Source organism: Saccostrea echinata, unplaced genomic scaffold (genome assembly GCF_033153115.1).
Source record: "Saccostrea echinata isolate AGI-Se365-2 ecotype Australia unplaced genomic scaffold, CSIRO_AGI_Sech_v1 ptg000030l, whole genome shotgun sequence".
NCBI classification, from domain to species: domain Eukaryota; kingdom Metazoa; phylum Mollusca; class Bivalvia; order Ostreida; family Ostreidae; genus Saccostrea; species Saccostrea echinata.
In genome coordinates, this window is record NW_026889779.1 from 7302170 (window position 1) to 7328397 (window position 26228).

General features: G+C 32.3%; 2 protein-coding genes across 2 annotated transcripts; one reads left to right on the forward strand and one right to left on the reverse strand.

Moving 5' to 3' along the window:
• Positions 1-1235: 1235 nt before the first annotated feature.
• LOC133196037 (uncharacterized) lies at positions 1236-2831 on the reverse strand. The gene is made up of 3 exons (XM_061331987.1): positions 2774-2831; positions 2239-2469; positions 1236-1875 (listed from the first exon to the last, which is right to left on the reverse strand). Exons 1-3 carry the CDS (start codon positions 2829-2831, stop codon positions 1247-1249), a joined length of 918 nt encoding a protein of 305 aa, XP_061187971.1. The 3' UTR covers positions 1236-1246.
• An 11751-nt stretch (positions 2832-14582) lies between these two features.
• LOC133196153 (neuronal acetylcholine receptor subunit alpha-7-like) lies at positions 14583-24283 on the forward strand. Its single transcript, XM_061332083.1, has 8 exons — positions 14583-14634; positions 21248-21405; positions 21682-21726; positions 21893-22002; positions 22212-22442; positions 22796-23015; positions 23130-23226; positions 23863-24283. The coding sequence occupies exons 1-8, from the start codon at positions 14583-14585 to the stop codon at positions 24276-24278; spliced, it is 1329 nt and encodes a 442-aa protein (XP_061188067.1). The 3' UTR covers positions 24279-24283.
• Positions 24284-26228: the final 1945 nt, after the last annotated feature.

The window sequence follows — 26228 nt, forward strand, 5'->3', positions numbered from 1 at the left end:
TCGTACGTTTTGATGTTACTGACTTTCGAGAATTTAGATTTTCTTAAAGTTCTTTGGAGTTTTTTAGAAAACAATTTTGCCCCGTGTTAAATTCGCCCAGAAACAGTTTGGTATGGTTTTGTATTTTCCAAGGTCCATGCTTATGATCTTGATTATAGATTTATTCGACATTTTGAGCAATATGATTTATATCAGTTGTGGTTCAGAAATAATCTCAAATTTAATCAAAGGTGGTGTACAGAATTGCTTTCGTTCACTTAGACACGGAAAGTGTTAGTGTACTGTATACAGGGTTATTTTCGCCCTTACACATTTGCAATGAAAAAGGTGAAGATAACAATCAGTGATCGATCTCAAAAAAATCTACAAACAATACAAATCTGTGAACATGGAACAAAACACGAACCCCCAGAAATTCCAGAGGTGGGATCAGAAGCCTAGGAGGAGTAAGCATACCAACAGTTTGTTAGAAGTCCTGGTCTCCGAAGATTACATAAATGTTGTCAATGAGGAACTCCAGCATCCTTTCAATATCCACTTTAGAGTACTTTTGTACTTTTGTGATTTAAAAAAAAAAAAGTGTTGATGACAGATCACAAGACACGAAATTTTCTAACTTCCATTTTTATTGCAGAAGTAGTTGTCTATGATGTCAAAGAGCCTAGTTTTTAATTTATCGTGAAGAATGGTTGTATGAAGTGTGGAAAAGTCGTACGTTTTGATGTTACTGACTTTCGAGAATTTAGATTTTCTTAAAGTTCTTTGGAGTTTTTTAGAAAACAATTTTGCCCCGTGTTAAATTCGCCCAGAAACAGGTATATTAAAAAGACAATGCTGTCTTCCTTGAATTCGCCCCGTTTTAATCCAGCCCAGTTGCGAGGGGTGTGAACAGGGCGAAATTGTTTTCAAATGTGAAAGGGCCAAACTTTTCCTGTTTTCAAATATTCCAGTTGTATATTTTATCCAGACATGTATTATAGGATCTTTATATCAATTCTTAGATCAAATTTATGCTTAAATAATAATTCTTTTACAAGAAAGTGGTCAGTACTTTGTACACTACATGCTTATTTTTACAGGTAAACCTTTCCCTTTAAACTTCCTCTGTCTATATAATCACCTATTGGGTTTTAAAGTTCTTTTATTTAAAAAGTAAAACAAAACATTATATAACATGACCATTAAATAACTTTAAAAAAAAAAAAAAAAGCATGATACATTGTAATTCTGTGCTATCTTTACTTATTCAGATTGTTGCAGCCCTAAGAAAGTTATCAATTAGATATATCGCTAAAAGTGACATCACTAGTATCAATTCACTGCATTTCTTGGCAGGTGCTCTGTTGTAACTTCTGATATAATTGATGAATTTCCTTACATTCTTGTTCAATTCCTGTTTTCTCCCTAAATCAATGTCACTGCTTGAGTTTGTTGAAAGAACCATGGAATCATTTGCTGAAAATGCTAATGTAACATTCGCTATCTGTGTACTTTCTTCGAAATTTCCAGTAGTGTTCAAAATCTGGACATTTTCCATTGAAACGCTTCGAGTAGAATTCACAGTATTTATTTTTTCACGTAATACGTCTGCACTGATTGGTTCTTTTACATTGGTCACAGTTGTGAAATCGGCATATTGCGCAGTATGTTTTTTCGTTTCAACGGGCGCTTCTGTCGTGACGTCATGATGGGTGTCAGAAAAACAGTTGGCGCCTGTATAATTGACTGTAGTCCACGTGTCCGTCAGATGTGCCAGGGTTTTGGAAATATACGAGGATACAGTGTTGTCCTCCATGTGGTTGACACAATTGTTTTCTTGTGAAGCATCAACTAAAGCACAACGTCGCTCAACCGCTACCAAATTTACCTCAGCACCTATAACAACAAGAAATAAATGCAAACATAATGTATGTATTCTTTTTTTCTCTCTTTTATCTCATTCATATCTTCATTTTATTTAATTTCTTGGATTTTCAGGGGAGAGGGAAAATGTTTAAAATTTCAATGTTAGTAAAAATAATTTTTTTTCTCGCTATCTTGCAGTACAAATTAATTAAAATCGCAAAAATAATGAATCTTAAAATATCTTTATCTTATTTTCGTAAGGTTTAGTTGACTGAATGGAATCGCCATTAAATCTAAAAGATATTTCTTTCAAAGTTTTGGGTTTTTTTTTTTTTTTACATGTGCATACATATCCATAATAATATTAACATCATGGACTGTGTTAGATATTACCGGCTTCTACCCTTTGTATCCCTCTGGCCTGTACAATAACGTGGGTCTTTTTACATTTCACCACCAAACCAGCACTATCATTACGTGGACACTTGATGTGAAGCTTCTGGTTGTCATGGAGACAGTCTGGGTTGAAAGTATCTAAGAGAAGAGAATCCAGCAGAGTTCGGGAAATAGTACGAAGTCCTTTCACTGTGTAATCTAAATGTACACAGTCCGAGCACATTTGACCTGTAAAACATTTATTAAGATAAGTCTATGAAAATTATTCATAAGATTTGTCTCTCCGTACTTAAGAAATAATAATATAAATACCTGTGGGGAAATTAATATTAAAGTTACTTACATGTATTAAGTTCGACATTTTTTTTAAAAATGTTATATCAATTGCAAAGTCGCCGAATTTTATACTGTGTGAAAATGTATCTAAAACTGTTAAAGTCATATATCAAACGTTAAAAATTTGGAAAAAGTTTATTCGATATCGCGGTAAAGAAAAATAATGAATGAATTAAAATAAAAACAAAATGCATACCTTTCACATTCCCAATAGTTATTCCTATCAGAACATATAAGAACAGGTACATCTTCATCTTTGTCCAAAAACCGAATGAAAATGCCGTAGACTAAAACAGTTAACGTTGTTACATGTTAATTGTTTTTAAGACACCTTGTACCGTGACATATCGTGCAGATACACATTTTTTCTGGCTGCTGACATGCATCAATAATCCCGTCACGGTTTGTTAATCTGCCACCCTCCCCCCTCTTCTCACGTGCGGTGTAGAATGACATGTACCACTTTGACGGGACCATGTTTTTAGGTCCATCTGAGTAGCCCGTGGTCAAACACAACACAATTATTCAAAAGGCACTCGTGATTTATTTCTATTATCAAACAGAAAAGTAGTCTTAATTATTTATTTAATGCCGAAAAACAAATTGTTTACAATGTTGACATGACCGTGACAAATATTCAGAGTTTGTCACAAGAAAGAATATCTTTCATTCTTTGACTTTTTTTTTTTTTTTTTTTTTTTTTTTTTTTTTTTTTTTTGTTGGTTTTGCACAAATATGGATTGACAAATTAAGATGAACTGGGAGAATACAAAGTTTACTGGTAATACATACCTGTATAATGAATTATTCATTAGTCATATCATATCAGTATTTTTTTCACACCATATGATCTTTTTTTTTAATATTTTTTTTAGCTTGATATCATAGAGGTGAATAAATTTGACAATTATGTAGATAATTTACCAGATGGAAAGGGAATTTATCGACAAACAGTGTGGAAGTTTGTAAGAACGCATTGCTAGGGTAGCTAATAAAATTTCAATAGGTTGCCATCTTGTTAAGCAATGCGAAATCAGCATAAATTCTGGATTTTTGTTCTATACAGAGAGGGGGGGGGGGGGGCGTAAATAAATAAAAACCCAGAACAAAAGAAGTGTTGATAAATCTAGGTTTTACCCAGGCAGCTGGCATTATAAAAAAGAATATAAAATCGGTTAAAGGTTACACCATGGTGGCGTTTGTAGTTCCAACTGTTTCTTTCTATTTCCCCGGAAATCCAGAGCATAATATTTTTTGTCCTGTAGCCAGCTAAATTTTGTGCAAGCTAATTTACATCGATTACTTGTGTTTTAACAACAACAGTTAGCAGAAGAAATATGATGCAAAATATTGATGTGTTTACTCCCTTTATTTATTTTTTTAAATTTTTTAATCGGCTGCACTGATCTTTGCAGCGATTCACTATACGGACATATCCGTGTAACCTTTTTTTTCGGGGGGGGGGGGGGAGGGGGGGAGGTTTCTATACTTAAGGAATCACTGTCTAGTTTGTTGGGTATTCCATGACATCAACGATAATTGGAAACGCATACCCAACAGACAATGATTCCTTAAATTTACATGTATATGTGAAATAAAATTGTAAATATTTTAAAAAATGCTGTCTAATATAGTTAAAATACACGAGGCTTCCCTAGGGGTGCAACGATACACTAACCTCACGATACGATACGTATCACGGTATTTAGTTCACGATACGATATGTATCACGATACATGACAAGGTTAAAAAGTCTTTCAAGTTTGTCATCATATTATTTTAAACTTGACAGGGTTGTTCATATTTTTGATAATAATAAAATATCATTTTGTTAACTTGAACTAGATTGATAGGTAGATCTTTGAGTTGTGACAATATTCTAAACCAGTGATGAACATTTACAGGGAACTACGGGGACCTTTCCTAATAATCTTCCTTTTAAATTGGAATGAAAAAGGAAGACATTCATTCTTTTATTCCTTTTATTTACGTAGAAAACCAGTTGTCATATTTCTCGTGTTAACACGTTTTTATAGTCAACGAGACAGCGAATTTTTATTGAAAAAAAAAGAGATATCGTGTATTACCAAAGAATACGTTTAGATATAAAGGGTTTATCATTTGTCTTAACATCTATAACTTTTAATCACATAAAGTCCTTCTCCGTGTTAATTCTGAGGTCTGTAAGATGCTTTAGATGAGTTTAACTGCCGTTAATGCGTTATGTCGACCTCACGTTTTGCGCAGAAGCCATCTAAACAAGGAAACAAAACGGACGATTCGGAAAATTCTGGACCGATTGAACCGAACCGCGGTATCAGTTTAGTGTATCGTGAATTGAACCGTGGAAAAATATACCGCGATATACCGTCAAACTGATTATCGTTGCATTCTTAGGCTTCCCATATTAATTTCAATAGTCCCTGCCCACTGACGTCAGACACAAAGACAACATCAGAAACAAAGTGATGTTAGGAACTATGGAGAGTAATCGTGTTCAAAAATCCAGACTTGTAAGTTTGTAATCCTAGCATGTCGGAATTATATATTTACATATGTCTAGAATATGAAACACATCACATATGCTTTAAAACGATATAAAATAAAAATGAAACGGATAAGAACTCTTATAAAAGTGATTTTCTTTGTGCTTTCTATATTAATATTTCTTCACTTAGGGCAGTTATTTTAGTCTAAGAGTTGATGTAAAATGTGCTTTATAAATAAAAATTAATTTCATTACAACGTGTATTGGTAACGATCTTCTAATAAAACTAATGTCCAAATAACTGTATCTCACTTCCATTCTCAATGACCGTGTAGTGTAGGGCAGCGCCGCGAGAATTCCATCGGCATCGAAAGTTTTTTGACTTGTCTTGATGGCCGAGCGGTCTAGCACGCTGTTCCTGTACTGCTAGGAGACAGATTCCGTAGGTCGACAGTTCCAACCCGGGCTGGGGCGGAAGTGGGTATCCTTGTAAAAGTTTCTTTGTGCTTTCTAGATTTATTTAATATTTCTTCACTTAGGGCAGTTATGTTAGTTTAAGAGTTGTTGTAAAATGTGCTTTATATATATATATATATATATATATATATATATATATATATATATATATATATATATATATATATATATATATATATATATATATATATATATGTTTTAATTCTGCAACTGAATGGACCGGGGATTGAACCCGTCTGACCGCCACATTTTCTTACATATATATATATATATATATATATATATATATATATATATATATATATATATATATATATATATATATATATATATATATGTAAGAAAATGTGGCGGTCAGACGGGTTCAATCCCCGGTCCATTCAGTTGCAGAATTAAAACAAGATGTGTTTGTGAAACACTGATGCCCCCGTATGGCAACTTATGGCGAAGGTTAAAGTTTCTCAAATGCAAGTCAAAATCCAGGCCAAAAGATAAAAAAGAAATGTTGGTACCCAAAGAAAGGTCTTGTCTCGAGGAATATACCTGTAAAATTTGAAAGCCCTAGCTGCAATTTTTCAAAAGTTATGGCGAAGGTTAAAGTTTTCTAAACGTAAGTAAAACATCAAGGTCAAGGTCAAAGTTGTTGGTATCCAAAGAAAGGTGATGTAACAAGGATTACATATGTGAAGTATGATAGCCCTAGCATCAACCATTCAAAAGTTATGGCCAAGGTTAAAGTTTTACAAAAGAAGGTCAAACTCCTAGGTCAAGGTCAAAAGGTCAAAGTGGTTGGTATCCAAAGGAAGGTCTTGTCACAAGGATTACATATGTGAAGTATGAAAGTCCTAGCTCCAACCGTTCAAAACTTATGGCTAAGGTTAACGTTTCAAAAGTAGGTCAAACTCCTAGGTCAAGGTCAAAGGGTCAAAGAGGTTGATATCCAGAGGAAGGTCTTGTCACAAGGAATACACATGTGAAGATTGAAACCCCAAGCACAGACTGTTCAATAGTTATGGCCAAGGTTAAAGTTTTTCAAAAGTAGGTCAAACTCCAAGGTCAAGGTCAAAAGGTCAAAGTTGTTGGTATCCAAAGGAAGGCCTTGTCACAAAAAATACACATGTGAAGTTTGAAACCCCAAGCACCAACTGTTCAGAAGTTATGGTCAAGGTTATAAAGTTTTATAAAATTTTGCAAAAGTGGGTCAAACTCCAAGGTCAAGGTCAATAGGTCAAATATGATGGTACTCAAAGAAAGGTCTTGTCATAAGGAATACACAAGTGAAATATGAAAGTCATAGCTCCAACCAATCAAAAGTTATGGGCAAGGTTAAAGTTGACAACAGACAGACAGACAAACAAACAGACAGACAGGACAAAAACAATATACCCCCGGGATCTTTCGATCCGGGGGCATAAAGAAGTTGAAGTAAATCACGAGGTGATGGGTTTGGCTTACAGCATTAAATGGCAAATTTCAATTAAAACATCTCTGTCAACAAAAATCCCGTACAGTGATATGCACATAGATAATATGTCCACAACCATTTACCATCTTTCGGACATTTGTGTTTAACAAATACATCTTGTTTGTTAAGTATATAAAATACATATATTAAGTACTTCAAAATACACTGTATTTTTACCTTTTATTAAAAAGATGCTCGAGTTTCTGATTGACAATATCTATGTGGTTTTGGAGACCTGGGGCCCGTTTCATCAAAGGTCGTACGCCCAGTCGTAGCGGTACGCCGGTGTAAATTCGGGACTAGCACAAAGATTTGCGTTTCATTAAACAGCGTATCTTTACACCGGACTAAAGATAGGCCGAAATTTCACGTCTACTCATGGGTAGGCGTAAGTTCCAGCGCAAACATAAAATAAAGCGAATTTACTGATTTGAAAACGTTTTAGTCATTCCTTAAGAAGAATTACGGTTCTAAGAAATCTTTTTAATACAAACGATGAAGTTGTGGAGGGGGGGGGGGGGGTACACCCACTCGGGGAGGTAGATGACATCATCCCCAGGGGCCCGTTTCATCAAAAGTCGTAAATTTAGGCCTTAACTTAGGTGTACTTCCGGGGCTTACGCCAAAATTTAGTCGGGCGTAATTTGCGTTTCACGAATTGGCGTAAGTCTAGTCGTATACGATACGCTTAGTCTCAGGACTAAGTCCTTGACAACGCTGCATTGCACATGCGCAAAAAACGTAAACATACGTATTGTGTACAATGTATGTAAAACAACACACATACATAAACTTAAATGAAAAATTACATGAATTTTAAGGACCTTGTAGAAAACATGCATCTTTTAAATCTAATTGTTATAAAATATTAACTACTTTACAACACACCATCTGATTAAATTCCAAAATTAATGGTCTGAGAAAAGAAATAAATGTTCTTGTAAATAAATGTAAAGAAAAATATTTATTTTGAAATATTTACGTTATCCCCCCTCTCGATTTTAATTCAGAGAGAGAGAGAAAATCCGTTTCAATTTTATGTACTTGTATACAGTAATTGGGCATATGATGGACTTCTAAATTATTAAGAATCGATAAAATGATATACAAAATATTGACTTGGGTTGAGGGCAACACTGATTATATTAGCCTCCAAGGGATGAAATATTGCCCAACGCGTCATCATAAAAAAAAGTAAAGATTCCTCCCCCCCCCCCCCCGTTTCTTCTATGACATGATCTTGTACGCCATTCCGTTTGTTCCTAAAAATTGTATTTATTTTAAAACTGCGGATTCTTTTTATTTTTCCCGACAAAAAAGGTAAGTATCATCGATATTCATTTTGAAATTTTCAGAATTTTTTCAATCATTGTTTAAACATTAATATATTGTCATACAAAGGCATAATAATTGTTAAATAATAGCCATGTCCGAGTCAAGTTTCTCTGACAGATGATTCTCAGAAGCTTTCGAGTGACTTTGTTGCCCCTAGTCCCTAAGGTAAAATCATCTTTAATTTGTATTCAATATCAGGATATATTGACTTTCCAGTATATTTAAGAAATCAACTGGAATCTTTTCCGTCTTTTGAACGTTAACAACTTTTGCTGGATGTGATTTTTAAGGGGGTAAAGGGAGCAGGGTAATCAGTAAACGAAAATTCCATTTGAGAAACTTGTTGACAAGCTAAAAAATCGTAAATTTTCTTTCCCAAACGTGAAAATCTTATTTCGGGGGATGGGGGGGGGGTTCCTTCTCGTCAATTCTTAAACTTCATAAATATGGTTCTTCCTATACCAACTAACTTAATTCTTTAACAGGAGTCCAAGGTCATTTTCATTTTTTACTTACTTTACTCTAGATTTGTACATAAATAACTCATTGTGGCGAAGGGGACTGGACCCCCTCCCTGACCCCCATCTTGATCCACGCATGTGGACATGGAGTAAATAAGAAGTGGAGTTTTCGAGCACGATAAATATTAAAAAGCCTACTTGGTTTTACGATGAGTTAAAAAAAATCAGTTTTTTAAATATAGATATTAACCAATTTTGTGGAAAAATTACTTCTTGTACTTATGGTATAGTCGATTTACAATACCTCATACTCAAAATACAACAATCAAATGTGTATGAATACAGGATTGTCAAAACTAATGAGATGGTATTAAAGTGAATCCCTAGTAAGGCAATCTTTTATGAAGAAATTTATTAAAATAAGTAATGTGAATACTGCATGTCAACTACCTCACCGAGTGGGTGTAAACCCAACCCCCAACCCCCCGTTTCAGCCAGACCTGGGGTCAATTACTTTGAAATGTAATGCATTACATTACAATTACTTTGGAATTTTTACCATTACAATTACCATTACCATTACTCTCATTCAGAAAAGTAATTAATTAAATTACAATTACTTTCTTAAAGTAATGAATTGCATTAACATTACATTTTATAAGAGAAAAACACAAATTTTATGATCGCTCAATTTATCTATAAATTAACTTTCTTGCACTTTTGCTTGGTCAATATGCTTTCCAAGTCTATAAGTCAGAGTGGTATTTTGTATTTTGGATTCATTTATCATTTTCATGTAGTTTACCAATCTACAGTTAACAAAGAAAGTGAAGCGGAACACTTTCAATGTTAAAGTTTAGTTTAGTCTCTGATGTTTGTTCCTCTTTTTTAAAAAAAATAAATTATAAATATTTCATACTATATGTTTTATGTAAAGTGATATTGAATAAACTGATAATGCTGTAATTATAAAATGAGTATGTAGTAATAATTTAATGAATTAGCACTTGTAATTAACTGGACAGGCATAATCAATGATAAAAATTTAACACAATTAAAGGTGATAATTACCGGTACCTAGATATAAGTTCAAGTTCAATTTATTCACTCAAACCAATTAATGGTACATGAGGTTCTATGTACAATATATACAAAAACAATATACAAGATACACGTGAAATGGCGGAAATACATTCAAATTATAAAGTAACCAAAAAAAAAAAAAAAAAAAAAAAATAATAATAATAATAATTATGGAGGACAGACTTGTGCATATACCCTATCTATGTAGCTGCATAGTTTGATTAATACCTTGGAGTCAGCAGTTGACAACAATTCTGAGAATTTGTAGAAATTTGGTCTATTACAATATTTACCAGGTAGATACTTTTTTCTGCATTCTGAGAAAAATTGACATTCTAAAATATAGTGATACTCATCAGCTATTTGTCCATTATTACAGATATTACAGAGTCTATCATTTTTGGGAATTCCAAACCATCTCCCAGTCTCAACTGGGAGATGATGATTTGCTGTTCTTAATTTAATTAAAATTGTTCTAAATTTTTTAGGTAGAAAGTCTAAATATTTTTCAAATCCAAATTCTGTTTTGAAGATACTATACATATGACCTTTAGACGAATCGCGCATATCACTTTGCCATTTCTGTATGTACTGATCTTTAAGACGTTGTTCAACTATAATTTTTAGCCATTTTATATTTAAAAAGGCCTGTTCATTCCATATATTTGAGAAGCCACAAGTATCAAGTATATTCTTAATACATAAAATCCAAGGGTTCTTATGACTTCCTGAACAAAACTGTTCAAATAAATTCTTATATGTAACATAAACAATCTTATTTTCAGGGCTTACCAGTAATTTTGCCCAATGTGATATCATTCTTATATACACCGTTATATACAAAGGGAATCGACCCGTTTCGCCATAAACCATATAACTAGGAGTACTACTTTTCAGATTAAAAATATATTTCAAAAACTTGAGATGGACGCGTTCAATTATTTCAATGTTCTCAAAACCCCATATCTCGCATCCATACAAAAGTACTGGTGTGACAACTTTATCGAACAAATCAAGCTGGCAATCTACTGGTAAATTAAATTGTCTAATTTTTCGTATAACACCATACATGGCTTTTTGAGCTTGCTCACATAAATGTTTTTTAGCCTTACAAAATGAACCGGATCGGGAAAATAGTATACCTAGGTATTTAAATTCATTCACAATTTCAATAACAGAATTATTGTAGTAGAATACATTTTTTACAGATGGACCTTTCGAAAAAATCATAATTTTTGTTTTATCTACATTGACATTCAGTTTCCATTGTAAACAATACGAATGAAACTCATTAAGAGCGTGTTGCAAACCCTCAGCAGACTCAGACATCATAACTGTATCGTCAGCATAGAACAAAATAAATAATTTAAAATACAGCCAAAATTGGTTTTCTACAGTATTTGAACTGCTTGCATTAAAGGATAGCCCATGCACATTTTTACTAATGAGAAATTCTTCTAAATCATTAATATACATAGAAAACAAGAGAGGCGATAAATTTTCTCCTTGGCGTACACCAATGTTACAGTTGTAAAACTCAGATGAAAAACCATTCATAGTCACAAGGGACTTAACTCCATTATACATATTTTTTATAAATGTAAAACATTTACCACTAATGCCATTATTTAACAATTTGTACCAAAGCCCATTTCTCCACACCGTGTCGAATGCCTGTTTAAAGTCAACAAAAGCACAGAAAAGTTTCTTTTTGAAAGACATAACCATATTTGTAAGAAAATGTAAAGTCAGTATATTATCTAAGGATTTGAAGTTAGGGATGACTCTCAATCTACCAAAAATGAATGATGAACAATATCAGTATTTATATTTGGTCTTTAAGTTTCCCTCTAAGACCAAAATTTTATTCTGCTTATGACTTTCTAATTTACATTAAATTGAAAATGGTTTTATTCTTTTTAAAAGGAATGCAGAAAGATACTCGTATGCTAGAAATTTTGACCAAAATCATTATTTCTGCCAAATTTTACAAACAACTAAAGTATTTGGTCTTAGTCGTAAGTTGTTTTGTAAAACAGACCCCAGGTCTTCCAACAATCTGTTGGATTTCCATGGGTACCAATTGCGTTGTTAGCAGACCTATTTATGTATTCATATGAAGAAGAATTTATTCAAAATCTTATACATGGGCAATAGAAATCTCTTCCTGTGGCCTTCAACTCGACATTTAGATATATCGACGACGTATTATCAATTAAAAATAGTTAATTCCATTCATATGTTGACACGATATATCCAAGTGAGCTTGAAATACATGTAAAAGATATTACAGAGTCTGACCCATCTGTTTCATATTTGGATATTTCACTAGAAAAAGACGTTAATGGTAATCTAACAACAAAGCTTTATGATAAACGTGATGACTTTAAATTTTCATTCGTCAACTTCCCTTACTTATACAGCAATACACCCTTATCACCTGCATACGGCGTGTACATCTCTCAGTTGATTCGATACGCAAGAGCATGCTCTACGTATGAACAATTTCTAAAACGAGGTAAGTTATTGACAAACAAGTTGATGAAACAAGAATATCAACAGTCTCGTTTAAAGTCAGCATTTCGTAAGTTCTATGGTCCTATGATACAATGACCTTGTCAGCAAATACAATCTATCATAAAGTCATATGTTGACTGACGTTTTTCATACTAATTGTTAGGCCATTATTTACACATTATTTACCGATCATGACAAGGAGCTTACGGCTAGTGAGACCAGTCGGCAGGGGATGCTCACTCCTCCATGGCACCTGATCCCACCTCTGATGTTTTTGGAGGTCCATGTTTGCTCTGAATTCTGTTTGTTATCTCAATATTTCACTCCGACTAACGAAGAAAAAAATCTTTTAATATCAGCATTTTTTCATATATATCAATCAAGTAAATGCCAATTTAAAACAATGTATGTTTTACCTCCCAGGGAAAAAATTTGGTAGGTAAGTAGGTAGGTGGGAATTTTTTTCCAGAAAATTTCAACACACTTGTTAATGGGATTAGAAAACTCAGGAATAAAAAGGGAAAAAATGCTGTTTTATGGAGGTTAAAAAAGTTTTGAGTCGAGCCATATCTAGCCAGTCGGTTTGGAGAGGGCAACCAAACAATTTTTTTTAAAAATGGCCTAATCCACTCACTGTGATGTGACACAATTGCTCACAATTATAAATTTGCAATTCTTACATCATTTTACAATTTCTATGAAATCTTACCGTATTTTAATTTTTATAAAATGCTCAAACAAGTGTAGCTTTTTCAAAAAGCTTTGCTGTCTTTAGGAACAACCTGAAACAGTAAACTGACATACGCTTATCAGGCCGAATCATTCTTGAGTACTGTAGTTCTTGGCTTTAAAAATCTTCAACAGCTTTTTACAGACATTAGCCCTACTAAATAAACGGAGAAAAAAAGAATGAACACAAATAATAGTTGCTATGAAATGTTAGTCATTTTGATTTATTGCAATTTTGTTCGTTTTGTCTATTTTATTGAAAATCTTGAAACGAATGTTAGATCGCCAGAAAATTATCTCCCTTACTTTGACAGCATTTCAACCAATGAAATAATCGAAAATTTTCAGATCATGAATTTTCTACCAATCACAGAAGAGAGGCAGTGCACAGCCCGAAGATTCAACTCTGTATACCGTCTTCCAAGGAGGATGGTAATAAGAGGCTAAAAATTAAGCTAGAATATGAGTCCTTAGCGATGCCTTTTTTCCCATATTTTATAAAATTTCACTTTAGAAAAACTGGCACAGATCTAGGAATTATTTAAACAGTCTAGATGGATATAAAATAAGGTTAGGTTATATGTTTTTAAATGCCATAAGATTAATGATTTCAAGAGAGAGAAAGAGACGCAGATTTAATGCCGATTTGTAGTCCGGACACAGATTTAATGCCGATTTTTAGTCCGGATGTGCAAGTCACGTCGGAAGGGACGTTGCTCGTGTGCGATAGAAATTGAATCCGACAGGCAAATTGAAATCAATTGTTCATGACATTGTAAAATCAATAAAACACGACGGATTTCTTTCTTTATTTAACTGCAGAGAGAGTGTTATAGAGGCAGAGGGATCAGAGGACATTGAGAAGCAATGACGCTGTCAAACGTCATAAAACTCAGCGGCGACACGAATAGCGCCGGGTGACCAAATTTGAGGATATTAATTCGACTAATTGTCACTCAAACAAAGATTGTCAATACTTTTTAAACTTTTGATGTTAACAATCACTATAAATTTTGACAGCATAGTATATATATAATTGATTTTATCGCACCACTCCAACAACTTTTTGCTAACCCCTCATATTTTTCAACGTGTTCTCTATATAACTTTAAGTTATCTACGACACCATTGACAATGGAAAGAAAGAACTATGAGTCCTCAAACAAGTAATTAGTCATTTATTCACTTTCAAGAATAATTCGATGATCCAATTAGTTATCAAGTATCATTATGACAGTAAAGCCTAATATAATATGCAATAAATAATGTACAAATGTATTGATTATTAGTTATTTGTTCAACCCCTTATATAAAGATATTGATTATCAAGAGCTATTCCATTTGAACTTTTATAAAGGAGTTGTGGCACGCATACTCTCAGAATTTCTCCAAACTCTCTATGTTAAAGTCTTTGATACGTTTAGCTCAAATCATTCAAACATTGGTTGCTATGATTTTTCAGCGTGTTCAGAGTCCTATGTTTAACGTTTACAGCAATGCAGGTAAGTGACAATGACTGTTTCCAAAAGTTGAGGGCTTTCTTAAATGCCTGATAAATAGAAAGAGAAATCAACTATTACATACGTTACTATGGAAACAAAGTATTCAAACCTAATAATTTTATTTATTACATTTTCAACAGTGAAATACTGTGATTTATTTATTGAATAAAAGTGACATTCTCTCACAGTGTGAAAGAATACCAAAAATGATATTCTCTCACAGTGTGAAAGGATATCAAAGTAAGTAAAAAATAATTTCTGGCCTGTCATAAGATAGATATAGTAACTAAGCATCTTGATAGAGCTAAAACTGCAAATTTCTTCCTAAATATATTGCTAAAATCCATGCTATGTAATGTTTTCAATCTGACACACAACTTCTAAGCTATGACGTCTCAACCGCTCAACTATGACGTCAAGCCTATGACACTGTGTTAAGAAAAGACAGAGGCAAAGGGAAAATCAAAGAAAATGTAATAAACAGAAAATTCAATGTTTTGTAGATGAATATGGAATTTATTTCACTCGTGAGACAGGATTTTTTGATATTTTCACTCGTGCTTCGCACTCGTGAAAATATCAAAAAATCCTGCCCCACTCGTGAAATAAATTCCATATTCATCTACAAAACATTGAATATCCTCTATTCATTCATTTTTTTTTTCACAACCAAACATGAAAGTAATTATAGGTGAAATACAGCCAAATAATAGAGAAAAAACCTAGTAACATACATGTATACCAAGAAAGAAATGTGATATTCATAATTGATTGGCAATGGTTGTAAGGTTTTTATACTACAAAGGGATTCCAAATTTACTCTCTGTATGTGTTAATCTGATACCATCTTTATAAAGAGCACATTTTTTATATATATATAACTGGAGATTATTTTTGTGGTCCTAATTTCCACATTTAGAGCGTTGCTATGGAAATTATAGAAAATACGTATAAGAAGCTGAAAAATATTTTGTTTCCTTGGGTACGTATCCTTGTATGTAGATCCCCAAAGTTTAATAATTGTACAACTAACCTGACTTTCAATTTTGACTACGACACAATCTCTAATTTGATGCAAAGAAACTACCACATAGGTTTAATATTGATATAAAGTTTACCAAATTGAACAGTTTTTCTTCTTCGTAACCAAAGCACCAGTGTCATTTTCTTCTTCAAATATCAATAGAATTAGTTCTATCAGATAAGTACCAGTATACAATTCAAGGTGAGTCAATTAATGTGAACCTTATTTAAAAGGTAACTAAATTCCTAAAGCCAAGAAAAAAAATTATCACTTTAAACCACTGATGCATTGTTTCCATGGTTACACTACAATGTAGCAATTAATCCCATTTTTTCGTATGCTACTATCTGTGTTATAAGGTCCTAACAATGTACACTGTATATTTGCCAGTCTTGAATATACAAGTTTTTCCTTAAGATAGCATCATTAATAAATTTTGTGTGTCTATACTGTGTTACCATACTAAGACCATCCTTTTTTTAAAAAAAAAAAATAATAAAAAAAAAAATGTTCGGTTGCCCTCTCCCGACCGACTGGCTAAAAATGGCCCTACTCAAGACTTTTTTTTCAACCTCCAGGAATTAGATTTTTTTTCTTTTCTTTCCCGAATTTTCCCATTTCGTCAACATATATTATGATTTTTTTTTATAGAAAAAATGATTTTCCCACCTACCTACCAACCCATTTTTTTTAACCCTTAGTCCGGAGAGGGCAAGCAAACATTATTTTAAAGATGGCCTAACCATGAAAATTATTTTTAGAATAATATTGCCAAAACTTTATTACTTAAGGTCAACTATTTTCATTATTTGCCTTGTGTTGTTAATCGAGTTTGATCATCTTACACCATCATTAGTGAATATTTAGCGCTTTTCAACATTTTTCAGCATTTTAAATGTATCCCAAATATATCTATGGTTACCACTTACTTAGAGATATATACTAAATAGTTTCTTTGTAGTATAAGTGGCAACAAGGTGTAATGTTTTTGTGAGAGTGGTCTGTATTTTCTTAAACAAAATGTGCTGTAAAAATGATGAAAATTTGCGTAAAAAATGAGAAAATTCCGAAATTGTCACATTTTGTGACTTTCCTGTGACCTTTATGTATCCCATAACCTAGAATCAATACTAATTTTGTAGCAGGGAAGACAACAGGTTTTAATGAAAAAACTGTTGCATCGTTCTTAGAGACATGCTAAACAAGGGACCAAAAGGGGTTCTTACACTATCCTGTCTTTTATTTGATATATGTTTCTAGTGTCAAGTTGTAGTCTCATTAAAATCGGTGACCATGCGTGCCAAAATAGTTTAAGTGGTTGCAGACAATAGCTCTTAATTGTTTACCAACCCTGTTGTTGGCTGTGTGGTTGATTCATTCCATTGATATTTATTTTATAATTAAGTCTCTTTTAATAAGTACATTTTTTAAACTTGTATGTTTCTGACAGGAAACCAATAAAAATACTCAGTCCCTATTTACTGTAATTAAATTTCTGAAATTAATGGTTTGATTTATTCAAAATCAGCATACTTTGATGCTACTATGGTCATTTGATATCCATAGTTTTATAATGCGTACAAAAAATTGAAAGGTGTTTATTACTTTAAATTGCAATTATATTACTATTGATTTTTAAAAAATTCAAGGGTATTGTGTGTCTAACTTGAAGTATCTAGAAGAATAGTAATTGATTCTGGAAATTTGCAACTTGCAATTGTAATAGATAATTGTGGGTCTTAATTCTCAGTTCTATATTGATTTTAAAAACAAAAAGAGAGATTCTTTTACTGGACCTTTGTGGTAATGGTTTGTCAATTTCCCCCCTCAATATTTCAAACTGTTACGTTTGCTTGTTGAGTCTTTTAAATACAGCTCTATCTACCAATCATTGTTTTAGGTCGTTCCGTTTAGTGCATTAGTAAACTTTTTGATAACCATCACAGCTTTACATGATCATGTCACGTTTTTTTAATGAGCCATTAGGTAGATTTAACTGAACGAATCAAAATGGTGACGATATTTTACTGGGCTGTTTTGTATTTCATTTGTACATGTAAGTATTATTATATTTTCATACAGTTTGACGTAATAGTGACATATATTCAACATATTAAGTGTTTTGTGGGTTTGTCCAGGATTAAAGTTATCAAAATTTTCCTTATGTTACTTGGCGTATTTTACTGCTTGAATTTGAAATTAAAAAACAGAACATAATTTATAATAAGTCAATAACACAATTATGTGTACTGATTTGTTATTAAGAATTTCTTCTACAAGATCTTGTTGATTTGCTTTTGAACATATTTTTAAAATTTGATAAATTAAGAGGATTCGAAACAAGTTTTAACAACTTACCGATCCTCTAGGAGAAAATATGATACTCAAAAAATATATGCTATAGATATTTGTAAAACAGTATGGAAGGGTTCTATTATTGCTAAAACACACATCTTTTACGAAATTTACATACGAAGCCCCACAAATCTCTCATTATTTCTGCATTAAAACTCGGTACAAAACCATGTGAAATCCCCCTCAAGCTCAAAATAAGAGCAATACAGTTTATCAAGTACCAAATTAATTAAAATACAAGAAAATATTAGAAAAACTCACTTTCTTCGGATTTTTGGTATCTTATGACCTTAAATACAGCAACATGTCATGTGAAATAATTTATAAAACTGTAAATCTTAAAAGAAATGCAAGTAAAACAACTATGTTTAATTTGAGAACATAGCAATTAAAATTCCCAGGTTTCATCAATAAATTTCTGGAAACAGAATAAAACAGTTATTTTAAAAATCTGTAAGGCAAATTTACATTACTCTACGGAAGCCCATTTAGGACCTACATGTATCAAAAAATATTTTTGAATTCGACATAACGAATTGTCGAATTTGTTAAAACGAATTTAATTCGTTATAAAAAAAAATTTGAATTCATTTTAACCAATTAAATCTGTTATAACAGATATCTTAAGTTCGTTATAACGAATTTTAAAAAAATGTAATATCGAATTAAATTCGTTCAAACGGATTCTAAAATTTGTTATTACAAATTAAATTCATTATAACAATTTTTGAATTCGTTATAACAAATTAAATTTGTTATAACGAATTGGATGAATTCGTGATAACAAATTCACAAATACTTTCTATGGACCCCAATTGTCGAATTTGATTAAAACGACTTTAATTCCTTATTACAAATTTAAGAATTCGTTTAAACGAATTTAATCTGTTACTACAATTTTTCGAATTCGTTATAACGAATTCAATAAATTTGTTTTAACAAATTTAATTCGTTATAACGAATTCAAAAAATTGTTATAACGAATTAAATTCGTTCTAACAAATTCGACAATTCGTTCTATCAAATTCAAAAATATTTTTTGATTGGTCCTATATAGACCTCCGTATTACTTTCATAAAATAGATTTTGCCAATTTAACCAAATCCTTTGAATTTTGTGCTGACGTCACACAGGCTATATATATTTTTTTATTTTGCAGCATCAAAGTGCCTTTACCTACAACAAATCAAGAGATTAATCTAACAATCAATAAATATCTTACCGGTGACTCAAAAAATTACTTAATATAAAGAGCCCGGTCCTGGCCTTGAATATAGCCTTTTTGTATACTATCATCGACTTGAGATTTAGATTCTCAAAACGTTTGGAATACTGTCCAAAACAGGAGATTATATATATATATATATATATATATATATATATATATATATATATATATATATATATATATATATATATATATATATATATATATATACACAGTTGAACTTCGGTATCTCGAATACCATGGATATGTCGAAGTAATTTGGAAGTCCCAACCACTTATTATTCAAGTATTTTACCCCTGATATCTCGAATCCTCGGATATCCCGAAGTTTTTTCTCGGTCCCATCAGCAATTCGTTATACCGGACTCATAAATAATGTTCTATATAGGCCCTGAATGTCAAATTTGATAAAACGAATTTAATCTGTATAACAAATTTAAAAATTCGTTTAAACGAATTTAATTCGTTATGAAAAATTTAAGAATTTAAATTGTTGTAACAATTTTTTGGATTCGTTTTAACGAATTCAACAAATCTGTCATAACAAATTTAATCCGTTATAACGAATTTAAAAAAAAGTTATATCGAATTTAATTCGTTTTAACCAATTCAACGATTTGTTAAATTGAATTCAAATATCTTTTTGATAGGTCCTAAATGGGCTTCTGTCATTGAAATAAAACATGATAAAATTTTATTGTAGACTGATTCCTATAGTTCAATTCTTTTTTCAAAACGTTGGAATAAAGAAGACATTTTAGTATTATTTTGTGCGTTATTAAATTTCAAATATTCCATAATCCTGGGTTGTACGCTGGCGACACCGAGGGAAATAGTCTACTCGCAAAACGAAAGTAGAAAAAAAAAAGCCAGTGCTGAATAAGTCTCTAAAACTTAGAAATCCTGTTGGAAGGCTAAATTTTGTATAAAATATATAATAAATAAGATAAATATTTCTTAATATAATTTCTACGTGATTTTCCCATAATGCATGTTTCGTAAAAATGGCCATGGCATTGTTTCTTCGAAAGGTTGACAAATCGGGAGTTTAATCATTCTCCTGCTTTTTTTCTTCAGGATCTGTAAACTAATTCTAAACATAACATGTATATGCAAAGACAGCTTTTATAATAGTGCTTATTTCTCTTTAAAACTGGTCATTTTACCGTAACTTTGATCACCATGTCTCGAAGAAATATTATACACTTGTCTTATGAATTTTTACCTGGACAATATGACTATCTCATAATTATAAAAAAGGAATTATTATTTTATTAAATTATATGATGCTTCCAATGCAGTTCGGTATTTTCTGTTTCAAAAGTAAAGTCGATATACGTGTAAATTTGGATAATATACTAAATTATAGATTGTATCTCGAAATGAACCCTCCTTCTTAATTACAATGTAAATAGATATGACTGATTTTTCTTTTCATTTATTTAATTATTTGACAGACTGATTATTTATATATAGTTCATTTCTTAATCATAAAGTAAAAATAAAATATCAGCTCTGGCTCCTTTATCCCGATGTTATATATGCGGTAGACATCAAAAGACTGAATGTTAGTTCAATGATCGGTACGATCCCCAGCCAAGGTATACAAGATATACACAAAGGCAAAATGTCAATCAAATTACAGTATCCAATCTCAGGCTCAGTTTCATCTGATTGACAGGGGTTCACAGACCAGGTAAATTTGAGGGCGGTGCTTATCCCCCCTTTAAATGATTATTTATACAGATATAAATATAAACAATAAAATAAATGTCTTTCTTTGGTAGTTAGTACGGGATTTAACGTCGCAGCGATTGCAGAAAAAAATTACAAAACCCGCTTACGCGAGTCATGTATTTTTTCTGCAACAGCTGCGACATTAATTCCCGTACTAACAACCAAAAAAGCATTTTATTGTTTAAATAAACGCTCTAGGTAAATATCTGTGTACAGAAGAAAGCCATTTAAAAAATAAAATATGTAATAATCTGGATGTATTTGAACAGTAAACACGATACCACCGACAGAAGGAGCGTGGAGCACCTCTGATGTCCATACGATACGCGGAAGTATACTATCCACTTCCACGTATCATAAATTGATCCGCCCTTCAGAAAGAACCAATGTTAACGTTTCTCTGAGTCTCCTGACGATTAATAATTTAGTATGTTGATTTTATTTTTAACCAAATTGTGTTATAATGAAATGTCAAAGTTGCAAAATTTCTGCTTTTTATGTTTAACAATTTTACATATAAGCTATACATGTAAGCGAAATAAAAGTATTCTTATATATAAGTGCATTTACCTTTCCTATTGCTTTCTATGATAAACTAATGGTAATCCATATGAAAACTGCCTCTTGCAAAGCAACTTTGTTTTTCCCTAATCCACTAAAAGATTTTAAATTGTTTATTTTTTTAAATTATATATGTTTACAGGAAGTAAAGACACAAACGTTGTCCACTACAGGATGGTTGACCATTGTATGTTATTTTTTCCCTTTGATTCATTCTCAAAATTTAATTATGACAAGATTAATCAAAGTAAAAATAATTGATAACACCATATTAAAAAATCTGTTTTCTTTGAAATAGAGACCTATTTTGGTTCCTAGAGTCGATGTATATGATTTAACTTCTGTTATTATAGGAGTGGATGGATGATCGGTTGACATGGAACGGGGGCACGTACCCGGATGTTACACATGTTTACTCACTAGATTCAGAAGTTTGGAAACCGGAATTGTTCATCGATAACTCGTGAGTACATACAGTTTAAATGAACAGGAAAAACTAGTCTGGTTTCCTTCCCACAATTCTCTACAACGTAGAGAATGTGCAAACGGGATTATGGGAAGGGAACGGACTATAAGGGAAAACTTACTTATGGTCATTTAATCCTCCTAATCGTCATCTAACGTAACTTTTCGCAACCATTTTCGCATCCTTGAACACCATTTCCTTTTCAGTCTTGCTGATGTATCGATATTGGAAGACGAAAATGTCATGTTTAAAATAAGTCGTGATGGTGAGGTTGAGTGGAAGCTACCTCGGATCTTTACGACATTTTGTAACGTTGACGTCACATATTATCCATTTGATACCCAAACGTGTGTCATAGAAATCACTAGCTGGGCGTATACTATCGATGAATTGGTTATGAATGCTTCTAGGAGCTCTGTAAACATTGAGGACATCAAGTAAGATAAAAGTGTGTTTTCTTGACTTGGAATTGGCGTATCATTTGTTGTTGTAAGATACAAATAAATAAGCTAACCAAATATGATGTTTTCCTCTTAACTTAAACTAAATCTGAAAATGATCTTATTTATAAATTAACATATCAATTTTATCTATATATTCATTTACTTATTTATTTATTCATTGCTGTTAAAATTCATTATTTCACACCTTATTACTTGCACGGGTACTTGCAGCTATGTTTTCCTTACAACAAAATTATATAACCCATTTCCTGGTAAATCAAGTATAAGATATTTTTTGGTGTTTGTGTTTGTGAAAAAAAATAAAACATCGTGATTTGTTTATACAGACCACATGGTGAGTGGAGTATCCTATCTTCATCTGTCGAAGAGAAGGAACTACAAGAAACAAAAGTAAATGGTGATGTGGAAAAGTATGCGCAGTTGGATTTCAGCATAAAAATGAAACGAAAGTCGAATTACTACATATCCAGTGTGTTACTTCCGATTTTACTGACCTCCTATTTAAACAATTTTGTCTTTATTCTTCCGGTTGATTCAGGCGAAAAGGTATGAAGTTACTAGTAAATACAACATGTACCTGCTTGAAAGCATTTTTTTCCCAAAATATTTATAACTACAATTTTGATGACTAGATGACTCATACACGTTGGTTTTTACTAGGTTGGTTTTATACTTACTGTACTTTTGGCCCTGGCGGTTCTTCTTACTTTGGTCAGTGACAGTATACCATCTACGTCCATCAACACTAGCGTTTTATGTGAGTAGCATTCATATAAATGCTGCCGGCATATAATCTGTTGATATTATAATACTGTGATTGATTCGTTTGACTAATCAATAATTATAATAGTTTAATAAACACAATCTAGATCAACGTTCTATCTGTTTCAAGCTTACTACAATTAGGAAAAATACAAATTGAAACTGATAAAAATTGATACTATTTTCTAAAGATTTGATTGATTGATTGGTTGTTGTTTTACGTCCCATTTGAGAATTTTTCACTCACACAGAGACGTCACTATATACCGGTGAAGGGCTTCAAATTTTGACCTTTACTCGGCACTTAGGGCCATTGAGCAGTGAGGGAACTTAATCGTGCTTACGCCTGCCGTGACACGGGGCCTCGGTTTTTAAGGTCTCATCCGAATGACCCGCAACATTCACTTTGACGAGCGCATGGCGAAGGAACAGTTGCTACCTATTTTTTGTCGACTTAAGTCAGTCGCGGCCGAGATTCGAACTCACGACCTTCCGATCACGGAGCGAGCCCTCTACCGACTGAGCTACCATGAACGGTCTAAAGATTTGCCAAGTTATTTTAAAATATTTTATAATGCTGAGTAATATAATATATGTTCAAATTTCTCTTATGATAAAATTCTTTTTTCAGCTGTCTATCTTGCCGTTACCCTTTGCCTGGGAGTCTTGTGTTGCTTACTGACCGTCCTAGTTATAAGGATTCACTTTAAGGACCCGGATACACCTGTCTCAACCTGGTGGAAGTCCCTCCATGATAAACTACTTGTGCCCTTTTCATGTTGGAATGGATGTTTTTGTCGGTGTAGGAAAGGCAAAAACAACGTAAAACCGACAGCTGCCAAAAATGATATGGTTGTCGTGAATTATGAGGATGGTAAAGATGATACGACTACCGCCGATGAACCTGGTACTTCCGGTGAATTGAAATGGACGGAATTGTCTGCTATCTTAGATCATTTTTTCCTGGTTTTAATGATAATAATTACAACAATATCTTCTACCATATTTATGATAACTCTAGCAGCTGGAGGCAATATCAACACATAACAGAATTCTTAATTTTAACGTCATGCATTTTTAAAAAAAAAATATTTTTTGTAAAAATGACTTTGAAACTGTATAACTGTCCAATTCTTTAACTGGAAAAAGACTTAACTTGAAGGCTGACCTGCTTTCCTTCTTGGGGTGATTTTCTACATTGTCTTTTTCGCATCTGCGACTCCTACTCCAATATCATTCTTTTCTTCAAACTTATAAGATGTTATAGACTGCATTTTGATTACGTGTAAATGGTCAATTGAGAAGAGTAACTGTAATTGAATCAATTATTGATGACCATTATTGAGAGGAATTGTTATTAAGGTTACAATAATGTGTTGTTTAATGTTTTTGTTGTTTTCTTTGAAGTCACCCCTAATGATATAAAAGTTATGGAAATGAGTGAGTTAGTAAAACATCCCCATTACAGATACACTTCTATCAATTTCGTAAGGCCGTAATTAATATCTAATTATACAAACTGCATACTTTGGTGATGGCGATATCAATCCTTAAAGTGACACTGTGACGGAAAAAGGGGAAAACTGACAAAAGTAGAATTTTTGGATGACACATGCAAATTTTATTCAATTCTTGAAGATATTAGGTTTCAGAAAATTACAGGTTTCAGAACCTAAAAAATCTACTTTTTTGGAAAAAAAATAAAAGTAAAAATAATTTTTGTTTGCTCCAACACAAAAATATTGCTTCACTTCTTCCTCTTCATTGTACGCATGCGCAGAAAAGTTGAAGAATTTACCATGGTGTCAATTCCATAGATATAAATATCGGATGACCGAGGATTTTGATACAATCTTCAATAAAGATGATCAGAACTTGTTTCTCATTTCTGTTTGCTCCAATTCAATGAAATTTACAAGTTTCACGCTAAAAATAAAAGTCGCTCGACCTTGATATTGTTGACATTGACGATAACAACAAAGCGATAGATACAACCTTTGTTCTTCCGGCACTTATATTTTGCAGTTCTTTTCTTGTTTTACAATGCAGTTGAGTTGTCAAAACTTCGTTTTAGTCATATTTCACATAAATCTTTTCTTTTATGATACAATTATCTTAAAAGAAACACATGATTTTGACTCATTATGTAACTTTTATGATATTTCAAAAATTGATAACTATAAAGGAAGTACGTTTTTAATTTACTGTTCAATAATACAGTTGAAACACTAGTTCATGCATGTTCAACTATTCTGAACATTTACATTGATCCTACAGTTTTTGCGTTAATTCTGTTATATTTTTAATTATAATAATTATGTTTTTTAATTTGTCAGGTGGATGTATAAATTCATACATTCAAAGGTTATTACATGTATAATACTTCTGATGAATATGCAACCATTACAGTTGTCTTAACGTACGATTTCTATGTTCTTAATGTTTCAGATGATTCTTGTTTTTAAAAAATTAAAGGGCTTTTACCCAAAATATAAATGTTTTGATTTTTTGCCATGAATCCATTCCTTCTGATGATTTAAATCGGGAAATACAACGATTATAGCATAGGCGTTGGAACCGGGGATGGGTCTAGGGGGACTTAGCCCCCCCCCCCTTTTTTTTGAAAAGATAGAAATAATATAGGCAATGAAAATTGGGGCTTAGTCCCCAAAAGTTTCCCCCCCCACACACACACACACACACTTTCAGTTACCCCCCTCCCCACATACACTTTCAACAATATGCTTCCGACGCCTATGGATAATAAATTAATTGCAATCTAATGCACTTTTTAAGGTCTGAAATTTAAATCTTGTGATATGCATGCATATTTCAAGAAAAATTTGCGTCATGAATGTGACGTCATGCGCAACACCTTGGAAGGAGAAATAAGAAAACTGTGCAAATTAGAAGTGCTTTTATAACTTTTTTTTTTTTAGCTTAATTGCTTTAATGTCACATATGTTTTTGCAATGATAATTATCTAATTGTAAATAT

Coding starts and splice junctions, on each gene's coding strand:
- LOC133196037 (XM_061331987.1), bottom strand. CDS start 2,831: ATGAAGATGTACCTGTTCTTATATGTTCTGATAGGAATAACTATTGGG. Junction 2,470..2,773: donor AACTATTGGGAATGTGAAAG/GTATGCATTTTG, acceptor AATGTTTTACAG/GTCAAATGTGCTCGGACTGT. Junction 1,876..2,238: donor GATACAAAGGGTAGAAGCCG/GTAATATCTAAC, acceptor TTGTTGTTATAG/GTGCTGAGGTAAATTTGGTA.
- LOC133196153 (XM_061332083.1), top strand. CDS start 14,583: ATGATTTTTCAGCGTGTTCAGAGTCCTATGTTTAACGTTTACAGCAAT. Junction 21,406..21,681: donor TCCTGACGATTAATAATTTA/GTATGTTGATTT, acceptor ATATGTTTACAG/GAAGTAAAGACACAAACGTT. Junction 23,227..23,862: donor CATCAACACTAGCGTTTTAT/GTGAGTAGCATT, acceptor TTCTTTTTTCAG/CTGTCTATCTTGCCGTTACC.